This window comes from Oncorhynchus masou, chromosome 31, assembly GCF_036934945.1.
Source record: "Oncorhynchus masou masou isolate Uvic2021 chromosome 31, UVic_Omas_1.1, whole genome shotgun sequence".
In the NCBI taxonomy this organism is placed as follows: Eukaryota; Metazoa; Chordata; class Actinopteri; order Salmoniformes; family Salmonidae; genus Oncorhynchus; species Oncorhynchus masou.
In genome coordinates this window covers 68251439-68264578 of record NC_088242.1, presented here as the reverse complement: position 1 = coordinate 68264578, position 13140 = coordinate 68251439, and the positions used below count along the sequence as shown (strand labels likewise).

The 13140-nt window shown below is 41.0% G+C and overlaps 1 protein-coding gene across 10 annotated transcripts in view; it reads left to right on the top strand.

Moving 5' to 3' along the window:
- LOC135524321 (C2 domain-containing protein 5-like) overlaps window positions 1–13140 on the top strand; it is a 43053-nt gene that overhangs the window by 14876 nt on the left and 15037 nt on the right. For all 10 annotated transcript variants that reach the window (XM_064951777.1, XM_064951775.1, XM_064951773.1 and 7 more), the window contains exons 8-10: window positions 1088–1245; window positions 2595–2683; window positions 4931–5039. In XM_064951777.1, the coding sequence (XP_064807849.1) occupies window positions 1088–1245; window positions 2595–2683; window positions 4931–5039 (356 nt within the window). The remainder of the gene's footprint in view (window positions 1–1087; window positions 1246–2594; window positions 2684–4930; window positions 5040–13140) is intronic.

Genomic DNA, 13140 nt, shown 5'->3' with positions numbered 1-13140 from the left:
ACCAGAGGACAGATTTCCACTGATCTCATGTCCATATTACTCGTGTTTCTTGGCCCAACCCAGTCTCTTCTTATTATTGGTGTCCCTTTAATAATCTCAGCAAGAAAAGAAACGTCTCTTTTTCAGGACCCTGTCTTTCAAAGATAATTTGTAAAAATCCATGCATTCCAGGTGACTACCTCATGAGGCTGCTTGAGAGAATGCCAAGTGTTCAAAGCTGTCAAGGCAAGGGGTGGCTACTTTGAAGAGTCTCAAATTCCAAATATATTTTGTTTTGAACTCATTTTTGGTACTACATGATTCCATATGTGCTATTTCATGGTTTTGATGTCTTCATTAGTGTTCTACAATGTAGAAATAGTCAAAATTGAGAAAAACCCTTAATTGAGTAGGTGTGTGCAAACTTTGGACTGGTACAAAATATACAGTGCATTTGGGTTACTTAACTATTCAGACCCCTTGACTCTTTCCACATTTTGTTACGTTACAGCCTTATTTTAAAATAGATTAAATAGTTTCCCCCTCATCAATCTACACACAATACTCCATAATGGCTGAGCAAAAACTTTTTTTAAATGTATTTTTTAATTAAAAAAAAAAACGGAAATATCACATTTACATAAGTATTCAGACGAGAGGTCAACCGATTTATGGTTTTTCAATACCGATATTTCGAAGACCAAAAAAAGCTGATACCGGTTAATCGGGCGATTTTTATTTTATTTTTTATTTTATTTTTATTTTTTTATTTTTTTATTTATTTTTTTATTTTATTTCTTTTATTTATTTAAAAAAATTTTTTTTATATATATTTGTAATGACAATTAATTCAGACCCTTTACTAAGTACTTTGTTGAAGCACCTATTTTAGTCAGATGTTTTGGAGTGGTGGCAATGCTTTAGCAGCAGTGCCCCCCCCGCTGCTAAATTAATCTAAGGGAAACGCTGTGCTTACGCTTCATGTGCTTGGCTTTCTGTTCCGCGGCCAAGTAATTTGCACTCCACACACTTCACATACATCTATCAGCAAAGCATCTCTCCACACCACACCCACACTGACTGATGGGTGTGTGTGTTCTCCTGGCAGGCCCGTGTTCAGTGAGGACCCCCCCCATTCCCTCTCCGGCCCCCCCACGCCTCTCAGAACCCTTCCTTCCTCCTCTCCTCCTCCCTTCTCTCCATCCAAGCCATGCAGTCGCCAGTCCTCCTCCTCAGACACAGACCTCAGTCTGACGCCCAGGATTGGTAAGACTTCACCACCCTCCTCACCCTCTCCTCCCCTCTCTGCACCTTTCCTCATCCCCACTCAGAAACTCACTGTGTTGTTTATTTTGCTATCCCAGTTCATTGTTTTATTGATTTATTTCAAGTAATTTTGTTAGAATCACACTGACAGCAGCTGTTGACCATAGTTCTGGTGTTCACCACATAATAACCCACACTTCCCCTAGGACAGGACATGGCTCCCCTTACTGGTGGAAATACACCCTTTGATCCCCCTTACTTTCTCTCTTCCCCAACTCCCTTCTTCCTAAAGGAGTTTTATTTCCCTTTTTTCCCCCTGTCAGATTTCAAATCATGTGACTCTCCTCCACTGTCTTTCTTTTCTGCTTTTCTTGCTGTCTTCTTGTTTTCTCCTTGTTTTCTGTCTCCCTACCTCCTGCCTCTCTTTCTCTCTCTTCACCTCTTTCTCTGCAGAGAGGTTTGTGTCTAGTCCTGGGGTCTTCCTCTGTCCCAGTTCCCCCACCCTCTCCTTCAATTCCCCGTCCCTTCCTTCCTCTGGGCTAATCCTGTGCAGCATTGGGTCTGCCCTCAGAGCCTACACCCCACCCCCTCTCCCCTCTGTCCAATCAGAGGGGTCTGTGTTGAGAAAGACTGTATCATTCAGTGAAGAGCTGATGCTGGCGGCCTCCGGTAGGACGGTCATGAAGGTCTATAACTGTCTAACACTAACACCCTGCAGGAGTCATGAAGCCCAACAACACCCCTTATAACACTTGTTACAGTTAAATAGCCTTTATTATAGTCTCTGGTAGGGCACAGAGTTCAGAAGTCATGAAGCACTAAAACACCTTTTACAAACTGCATCTACAACCTCTAACAGCCATAAATGTGCTCCTCTTGAACTTTACCCCACTTAACCTTGGGTGAAATGTCCATGCTTTCTGGTCTCTGGCCCCGATACTAACTGCCCTGGAGTGACCCCCTGCCCATGTTTTTCTACCCCAATGTGTGGTTTAAGGCATGTCCAGCCCCCCCACAATCACCCCCATTTGCAAGTTTCTATGGTGGTGTAGTATGCAGTAGTGTACAGAAGGGATAATAAAGCAGCTATGTGAATGTTCTCTATCCTCACAGGTAGATTTATGGGAATGTTGTCATTAGCAAAGGTGTGTAATAAATGCTATGTAGATATTAGCTTAGTAGTCTAAGGGACACTATTCATCTGGAATTTGCATGGTTGTCGAGGTGTTCCAGCTCGCACAAGCTAAGGCTCTTGCAAGGCTACTTACATACTTGTGGTTGTCGACGAATGCCAGCTTTCTGTGATGAAGCGATGTGATTGGTGAAGTGTTGTTCTCTCATCCTATCAGGGATGGGGAGTGGGGGCAGCGTTGGAAAAGAGGCTGGGCCTCTGAAGACCCTCCTCAGACAACATACCCAATCAGCTCTGGAGCAGAGGGTAAGCACACACACCGCACTGCATTTTGCTGTGTGAAAGGGTGAATTGTGAAGAGTTTGTGAGGGTGAAGTATGAGTATGTTAGTGAATAATGTTCTGTCTCTCCATCTTCTTGACCACTCCTTCCTCTCAGGGAGCCTCACCCTCTGGTATATTTGTAAACACCAGGGTATGACACACACACAGTATTTATTCTGGATGCTTCTATCAAACCTCTTTTCTGCCTGAGTTCTGCTCAGGGGTTTTAGTCTTTATTTGGGCTGCTTCTCAACAGTTTACAGTGGTTTCCTCTCCTTACAGTGCATTCGGAAACTATTCAAACACCTTGACTTTTTCCACATTTTGTTACGTTACAGCCTGATTCTGAAATGTATTCTTTTTTACTTCATCAATCTACACACATTTACCCCATAATGACGAAGCAAAAACTGTTTTTTAGAAGAAAAAAATTGCAAACGTATTATTTTTTTTATATTTACATAAGTATTCAGAACCTTTACTCAGTACTTTGTTGAATCACCTTTGGCAGTGATTGTAGCCTCAAGTCTTCTTGGGTATGACACTACAAGCTTGGCACACCTGTATTTGGGAGTTTCTCCCATTGAGAGTCCTTTAGATGTCTTTTGGCAAAGTCCAAGCAGGCTGTCGTGCCTTTTACTGAGGAGTGGCTTCCGTCTGGCCGCTCTACCATAAATTCCTGTTTGGTGGAGTGTAGCATCGATCGTTGTCCTTCTGGAAGGTTCTCCCATCTCCACTGAGGAACTCTGGAGCTCTGTCAGAGTGACCATCCGGTTCTTGTTCACCTACCCCCAATAAATTGATTGGACATGATTTATAAAGGCACACATCTGTCTATATAAGGTCCCACAGTTGACAGTGCATGTCAGAGCAAAAACCAAGCCATGAGGACGTAGGAATTGTCTATAGAGCCCCGAGACAGGATTGTGTCTGCACAGATCTGGTGAAGAGTACCAAAACATTTCCGCAGCATTGAAGGTCCCCAAGAACACAGTGGCCACCATAATTCTTAAGTGGAAGAAGCTTGGAACAACGAAGACTCTTCCTAGAGCTGGCCGCCCGGCCAAACAGAGCAATCGGGGGAGGAGGGCCTTGGACAGGGAGGTGACCAAGAATGCGAAAGTCACTCTGAAAGAGTTCTGGCGTTCCTCGAGGGAGATGGAAAAACCTTTCAGGACAACCATCTCTGCAGCACTCTACCAAATCAGGCCATTATGGTAGAGTGGCCAGATGGAAGACACTCCTCAGTAAAAGGCACATGACATCCCACTTGGAGTTTGCCAAAAGGCATCTAAAGAGTCTCAGACCATGAGAAACAAGATTTGCTGGTCTGATGAAACCAAGATTGAATTCTTTGGCCTGAATTCCAAGCGTCACGTCTGGAGGAAACCTGGCATCATCTCTACGGTGGAACATGGTGATGGGAGTATCATGCTGTGGGGATGTCTTTCAGCGGCAGGGACTGGGAGACTAGTCCGGATCGAGGGAAAGATGAACATAGCAAAATACAGAGAGATCCTTGATGAAAACCTGCTCCAGAGCACTCAGGACCTCAGACTGGGGCGACGGTTCACCTTCCAACAGGACAACAACCCTGAGCACACAGCCAAGACAACACAGGAATGACTTCGGGACAAGTCTGAGTGGCCCAGCCAAAACCCGGACTTGAACCCGATCTAACATCTTTGGAAAGACCTGAAAATAGCTGTGCAGCAATGCTACCCATCCAATCTGACAGAACATGAGAAGATCTGCAGAGAAGAATGGGAGAAACTGCCCAAATACAGTTGTGCCAAGCTTGTAGCGTCATACCCAAGAAGACTCAAGGTGGTAATCACTGCCAAAGGTGCTTCAGCCAAGTACTGAGTAAACGGTCTAAAAACCTGTTTTTGCTTTGTCATTTTGGGGTATTGTGTGTAGATTGATTAGTAAAAAAACTAATTCATTTTAGAATAAGGCTGTAACCTAACAAAATGTGAGAAAATCAAGGGGTCAGAATACTTTCCGAAGGCACTGTATATATGTGTGGACAGAGACTATAAGTCAGTATGGGTTTTTCCTCTTATATCTTATGCCCTTACAACCCTGCATGTTATTGTTTTGAAGAAGACAAGGTTGAGCATGCCAACCCTTAATTCTACTGTTTCCCAAGTAAACAGATGTCCTGGAGACAGGTTTGAACCCTGACTCCTGACTTTTACTGGACCTGACCCTATTTGTATCTTTTCAGGAGTTCCCCATCTTCACATTGACCTGTTTCCCCCCTGGCTTCTTGGTTCACGTCGGGGGCGTGGTCAGCACCCGCTCGGTCAAGCTGCTTGACCGCATACACAACCCCGGTGAGTTCCACAAGAATGCACCATCCTGGCTATAGGAAAACACATGTTGTATTACATGTTGCACTGTAGTTTCCAGGCTAGTTCGATCATGTTTATGACATGACCCGCTCACCCAGTGGGTGAGGGGTGTGTCACACATTGTGAGATCAGTGTGTTAGTCAGCTAGAGTTAATTAGGATTGGGAGGTATCCAGGTTTTCATACAGAATTACTATTACTGTACCAAACCGGGTTTTACGGTATTGCTGGCAGTGCACAGAATGTTTTTTTTTTTTTTCAAAATTAAAAATAAATAATAATAGTAACACTAACAAAGTACTAGCGAATTCCCATAGCGGATGCTAGCTAAATGCTAAGGAGCGCAAGCGAACATAAACTAATGTAAGTAGAAAAAGGGCTTAAAGTCCAGGTAGCAAATAATGGACTTCATCTGATATTTACAGTGTCTTCAGAAAGTATTCATTCTCCTTGACTTATTCCACATGTTGTGTGTTAGCCTGAATTCAGAATTGATAAAAAAAAAAATCTCCCCCATACAATACCCCATAATGACAAAGTGAAAACATGTTTTAAGAAATGTTATTACATTTATTGAAAATTAAATAGAAATATCTACTTTATATAAATATTTGCACCCCTGAAAGTGACAGTGAATTCTCTCTCTCCCCAGTTTCAGCTTGCGTCTAACTCGCGAGATTTAGGATATTTACTAGCCCATACCAGTGTCAAACTTAGCTATGTTATCAACATATGGCAGTACACAAACAAAATCTAGCTCGCTTATTTTGCCAGCTAGAAAAAAATATCCATGAATGTATTCAGAGATGGTGGAGGATAGCTAGCTATAGCAAGCGAAAGTTATCTGCTGCCTTTTCAACAAGAAGCAACTGTGGCCACATTGATCGTAAGATTCAAAAATACACTTTTCCACAGACCAAAATCCACAATTCACCCCGCCAAAGAAAGCATGGCTCTGTGGCTTCTCCGAAATGCCACCCGATCCGCAAACGGATTCATGGCCGAAGAGTCACATTTCAGTTTTGCCCACACTTGGCAGGCTATATAAAAAAAACTGCCACAGAACGACCGAATTACCGCATCTTGCAGCCCCCAGAAACACTTTGAAAACTACTCTTTCCCATAGGCTTGTACTATCTATGGGGCGGCAGGTAGCCTAGTGGTTAGAGCGTTGGGCCAGTAACCGAAAGGTTGCTGGATCGAATCCATGAGCCGGCAAGGTTAAAATTTGTCGTTCCGCCCTTGAAAAAGGCAGTTAACCCACTGTCCCCTGTAAATAAGAATTTGTTCTTAACCTCTTGAAACTCTAGGGGCGCTATATCATTTTTGGATAAAAAGACGTGCCCGTTTTAAGCGCAATATTTTGTCACAAAAAGATGCTCGACTATGCATATAATTGGTAGCTTTGGAAAGAAAACACTGACGTTTCCAGAACTGCAAAGATATTTTCTGTGCGTGCCCTAGAACGTGAGCTACAGGCAAAACCAAGATGAAACGGCATCCAGGAAATGAGCAGGATTTGAGGCTCCGTTTTCCATTGTCTCCTTATGACTGTGAATGCGAGAGGAATGAGTCTGCCCTTTCTGTCGTTTCCCCAAGGTGTCTGCAGCATTGTGACGTATTTGTAGGCATATCATTGGAAGATTGACCATAAGAGACCACATTTACCAGGTGTCCGCCCGGTGTCCTGCGCCGAAATTGGTGCGCAAACCTCAGCTGCAAGTATTTTTCCATGGAATTCAGAGAAGAAAGCAGGCTTCCACGAACGATATATCAATGAAGAGATATGTGAAAAAACACCTTGAGGATTGATTCCAAACAACGTTTGCCATGTTTCGGTCGATATTATGGAGTTAATTCGGAAAAAGTTTGACGTTGTTGGTGACTGAATTTTCGGTTAGTTTCGGTAGCCAAATGTGATGTACAAAACGGAGCGATTTCTCCTACACAAAGATGCTTTCAGGAAAAACTGAACATTTGCTATGTAACTGAGAGTCTCCTCATTGAAAACTTCCGAAGCTCTTCAAAGGTAAATGATTTTATTTATTTGGTTATCTGGTTTTTGTGAAAATGTTGCGTGCTAAATGCTACTCAAAATGCTAAGCTAGCTTAGCATACTCTTACACAAATTAGTGAATAGCGATGGTTCAAAAGCATATTTTGAAAATCTGAGATGAGTGTTGTTAAGAAAAGGCTAAGCTTTAGAGCAGGTGCATTATTTTCATTTTATTTGCGATTTTCAGAAATCGTTAACGTTGCGTTAAGCTAATGAGCCTGAGGCTTTATTCACGATCCCGGATCCGGGATGGGGAGTTTCAAGAGGTTTTAACGGACTTACCAAGTCAGTTCTTAACTGACTTCTAAAGGTTAGAATAAAAATATATGACAGCATCAGCAGTTGGCTACCAACAGCTGGCAGACATTTACATTTGGTTTGTTTTATAAGTGTTATTTAGATGGAAGACATGAGCTAAATGCAGTAGCTCTATAACTAGCTAACGTTGGCATAGAGGTAGCAAGCTATCTAGCTTTTTCATTTACCTGGTTCACTTCCATGCCAGTGATAATGCTTGCAGTCTCTGCTGGCTGTTTGAGATGCGTTAGAAGTCACGTTAATTGTCGGGACAGCATCCACTTTGAGAAGCAACTTCTTTCTGAAGTCCTCTTTCCATTGTTGATAGCAGTGGAAGTTCTCAGGGAAGAAATGTGCCCCACAGATTGATGAGTAGACTCCCAATGCGCCCACCTCATTTTCACAAATTTATCCCACTTTTAAGAAGTTTTTCATTCACCGTATAATGCTGACCGCAGGGCATTGTGGGATTGTTTCCGAAGTTAGAGCTGATTTGGAGAGAACCTTAAACCCAACTTTTAGAATAACGTTAAAATATTCTAATTGATTTAAGAGTTTGAAATTTGGGGATGTTTTCTTGGGGTGCTCTAAGTTACTATTATATGTGTTCCTGGCATTGAGAAATAGGTGCTACACTGCGTTTAATTTTCAAAATCGTACACTATCTTTTTAAGGGTGTGTCTGTCTGTCATACAGGGGAAACACTGCTAGATATGTGGTTAGAGAGGACTTAAACCGGGAGCTGAGCTGTCTGAGTGCAGCTGTATTGACACTCTGGGAAGAATACATTTCGTTAAGCTTTCAGTGTCCGTTGAGTTTTTAGATGGAACGGAAAATATGGCGCTATACAACGTGACGGTCGGGAGTAGCCTACAGTACTAAGAGCATAACATTTCCACACCCTAATTGTATAATTATAGTCTAACCAATACCTAAACAGATTCAGTGAAAATAAAAATCGAATGGATTTTTCAAGACCAGTCCCCATGCTTGCTAAAATAGTTGACCACAGTGACTATTGCGTCAAATCCTATTGCTTCAATATGCTCTTTAAATAAATAAGACCTACACCGCTTTTAACAGCACATTACTCAACACTAGTGAGACTCATGTTGCCGCCAATAATTACATATGGGTCCATCCACAAAGTATCAAAATAGAGGTGTTGGTTAACCTTTTGTGTGTAGGGGCAGTATTTTAGTTTTTTTGGTCAAATGTACCCATTTGAAACGGACTATTTCTCAGCCCCAGAAACTATAATATGCATATAATTGTCATATTAGGATAGAAAACACTAAAGTTTTCAAAACTGTCAAAATATTGTCTGAGTATAACAGAACTGATATTGCAGGCAAAAATCTGAGGAAAATCCAATCAGGAAGTGCCTCTTATTTTGAAACCTCTCTGTTCCTATGCATGCCTATCCTCCATTTTAAAGGGATATCAACCAGATTCCTTTTTCTATGTCTTCCCTAAGGTGTCAACAGTCCTTACAAATATTTTCAGGCTTTAATTTTGAAAAATGAGCGTGAAAGATCACATTGCATAAGTGGGTAGGTGGGGGCTCTGAGTGAGTTTTGCGCTACAGAGTAAGGCGGCCATTGTTTCTCCCAGTCTTTTTGAAAAACCTACACACCCGTTTGATATATTATAGAATATATAATTTAAAAACAACCTCAGGATTGATTATAAAAAAAACGTTTGACATGTTTCTGTGGACATTATGGATATTATTTGGAATATACGTCTGCGTTGTCATGACCGCTCTTTCCTGTGGATTTCTGAACATAACGCGACAAACAGAGGTATTTTGGGTATGAAAATAATCTTTATGGAACAAAAGGAACATTTGTTGTGTAACTTGGAGTCTCGTGAGTGAAAAATCCAAAGATCATCAAAGGTAAACGATTAATTTGATTGCTTTTCTGATTTTCTTGAACTCGCTACTTAAATGCTTAGTGTACAGAATGTTATGTTATTGATAAACTTACACAAACACTTGGATTGCTTTCGCTGTAAAGCATAATTTCAAAATCTGAGACGACTGGTGTATTAACAAAAGGCTCAACTGTGTTTTGCAATATTGCACTTGTGATTTCATGAATATGAATATTTTTTTGTAATATTATTTGACTGTTGCGCTATGCTATTCAGCGGTTGCTGACACAAATGATCCCGCAAAAGGGATGGGTAGCGTCAAGAAGTTAAGGTATGTTGTCCTGCTAACAGCCCATAATGGGCTATTATAATACTGAACATGGTGTCCAGGCCATGATAACCAAAACATTTCTTTATTAAAGACTAAGAATGTTGGTACTTATTTATTTTGATCCAAAGCAGTGGATGAGTGAGTGACTCAGCTTTATGTAGGTGCCGGGCTATAGGACTGTGCCATCAACTTGATTATATATATAACGATATTTTGGAGATTTTGTTTTCAAAAAAACAAAAGCGAGCGATTTGTTATCTGAATAAGGCCATAATAGTATTTGTAAAGGCCAAAACATGTATTTCTGTTTTTAGAGGGAGAGAAACGCTGGGCCAATTGTGTCGCCGCCCTATGGGACTCCCAATCACAGTTGGATGTGATTAATAATTAATAATACTTTTTGTTGTATTTTTTTTGTCTTTACTGGTCGATTAAACTGAAATTGTAACCTATCACGGCCGGATGTGATATAGCCAACCTAACTTAAGTTTTACATTTGACGATAGAATTTTCTCCCTACCCACCTCCTAGGCAAGTCTATTGTCCTGCTACCTGCTAATAGCCATAATGGTGATGCACAACGTGAGCGTGTGTGTTTGAAAGAGTATTCTCCAGTAAGCAACCATTTGTTTACCTTCATTAGCCCACTTTGTTCTAATATTTCTGTCATTCAGTGATATTTATTCCCATAGTAATTCGTTATGGATCCATAAAGAAATAAACATCTGCATTTTGAAAGTATTTATATCGTTATTTTATTAACGAAAGCATAAAGATGCTGAAGAAATACAGTTCTGTACAGTATATGCTTTATCCAACATTTTGCGGTTGCATGAGGTCACCCACACGCAGATTTATGTAGGTGCCAAGGCTATATGACTGTGCCATCAACTTGATTATTTAGCAGACATCACTTGCATATATTCAGTCAACACATATATCTTAAGAATATCATGGAATATAATTGAACATGTTAGTTTCTCCATGCTCGACTCAGAGCAGCGTGAAACGGTGCTGAAATAGTCGTCCACAGCGGGTAGGCTAAAAATAACGATATTTTGGAGATTATTTCATTTTAAAAGAAATTACCTATAGCAGTAGCCATTGCACGGATTGAGGGAGACAATGCCACCCTGACTGATGCTCTGACTCTGCTTGCAGATGTAAGAGAAGAAATCTGTACTGCCCTGCCCACTTCAATATACTGAAATGCATCAAAAAGCTTAGACTTCTGCCTGAAGCCCATACATGCCACAGCTGCCTCCCGGGTGGCGCAGTGGTTAAGGGAGCTGTACTGCAGCGCCAGCTGTGCCACCAGAGACCCTGGGTTCGTCGTAACCAGGCTTGTTATTCAGTGAAATCGGGGCGGCAGGTAGTCTAGTGGTTAGAGCGTTGGGCCAGTAACCGAAAGGTTGCTGGATCGAATCCATGAGCCGGCAAGGTTCAAATTTGTCGTTCTGCCCCTGAACAAGGCAGTTAACCCACTGTTACTAGGCCGTCATTGAAAGTAAGAATTTTTTCTTAACGGACTTGCCTATTTAAAGGTAAAATATATATATATATATATATATTTTAAATAAAATCATCCCATGTGAAGAGTCAAATCATTTAATTGAAGTTCAATTCGTAACTAAATTGTTTTTTAAGATTTCTATTGGAAGGATTTAATCATTTGCAATTATGTCTACTTATGATAAGGTGAAAGGTTCATGTCTCCATATGATATGGTAAATATATCCAATGCAAAAAAACATCTTAAATGGTATTAATATTCATTCCCATTAATTCCCATATATTCCTGTTAATTCCCACGGTAAGTTTTGACCTCTGAATATTACCTAAAATATGCAACTCTAGTTGCAACACTCACTAGCGAGTTCCAAACTGCCTCTGGGAGCAACGTCGGCACAAGAACTGTTCGTCAGGAGCTTCGTGAAATGGGTTACCATGGCCACACGCATGCACACACACACAAGCCTAAGATCACCATCCGCAATGCCAAACTTCGATTGGAGTGGTGTAAAACTCGCCGCCATTGGACTCTGAAGCAGTGGAAATGCCTTCTCTGGAGTGATGAATCATGCTTCACCATCTGACGGACATATCTGGGTTTGGCGGATGCCAGGAGAACGCTACCTGCCCCTATGCATAGTGCCAACTGTAATGTTTGGTGGAGGAGGAATAATACTCTGGGGCTGTTTTTCATGGTACTGGCTAGGCCCCTTAGTTTCGAACTTAGCTTCGAACTTTGTGGCCACAGTTTGCGCATACATAGTAGTATCATCTGCGTATGTGAGTGACCGCCTCGATTCGGTCTTATGTTGTAAAATTTGAAAATGTGTTTTTCACATTGGATTAAAGTAGAGACTCAGCTAGAAAATGGTATTTCATACACTGCAGTTGAAAAACAATGGAAAAGTAACTCTGCTTTGAAAGTTGATAAACTTGAAACCCCATTTTTGCGGAAAAAAAAATATTTGTCTACATTCAGCATTGTTCACACCCTCTTAAGTCTTAGGCCCTCTGATCTCTTAAAAGATTTACATGTGAGGCCATTTGCTAAACATAGTGTTTAGTTTAGTAAACAACCAAAGATTTCAAAACTAAAAGCGGTGAAAGTAGTAACCAACAATAAGGAAAAACTCCTGGTAAAAATACAGTATATAGTCCTTGGCCTATATCCTTATTTGACTTTGGTGCAGGTCATGTTGTTCTTCAAATTAGTCTCTGGTAAACACACACTATATCAAATAAAGAGTTGATTTGCCACATGCACAGGAAACAGAAGGTGTAAACAGTACATTGAAATGGTTACTTACATAGTAGCAATGTCAAAAATAGTGTCCAGATAAAACTATTTTATAATTTTTACATGACGGTTACCTGACCCGCTTGTCTAAATTGATGGGTCATGTGAAGGAAATGTTGTGGCTGGGGTTGGTTACATCTAGTTAAGTGGATGGGTCACTACTGTCTAGACTTGTACACGTTCATGAAATACAATAATGGCCTTAATCACCCCCAGATACACCTGGCTAACTTGATGGGCCATGTAATCATCTGGCTAAGTGTTTTGTTTAGACATGTACTGTAGCTAGCTAGCTAACAATGAACCGGCATAATCCCAACTCATACTACCACCATCCAATACAAACATTGGCATAGCTGTATTATGAATCTGCAGGTTGCTGAAGCTGACCCACAGGTAGGGTTTCTGAGAATGCAAATGGGTTACATCTGTAACGTTCGCTAGCTAGCTAACCATGAACAGGCGTCAGAGCTCAGGCCTATTGAGGACAACAATGAAATAGCAGTATCAAAAGCTTTTGACAGGTCCACAAACAAAGCAGCACATTTAATTTTAGTGTCAAAAGCATGGACAAGATCATTAATACCTAAAATGGTAACAGTAATAGTGCTATACCCAGGCCTAAAGCCTGATTTTATTTACATTCACAATACATTTGTCAGATTAAAAAAAGATCAAATTTGTACATTTTACCAATGATTCAAGAATTGTAG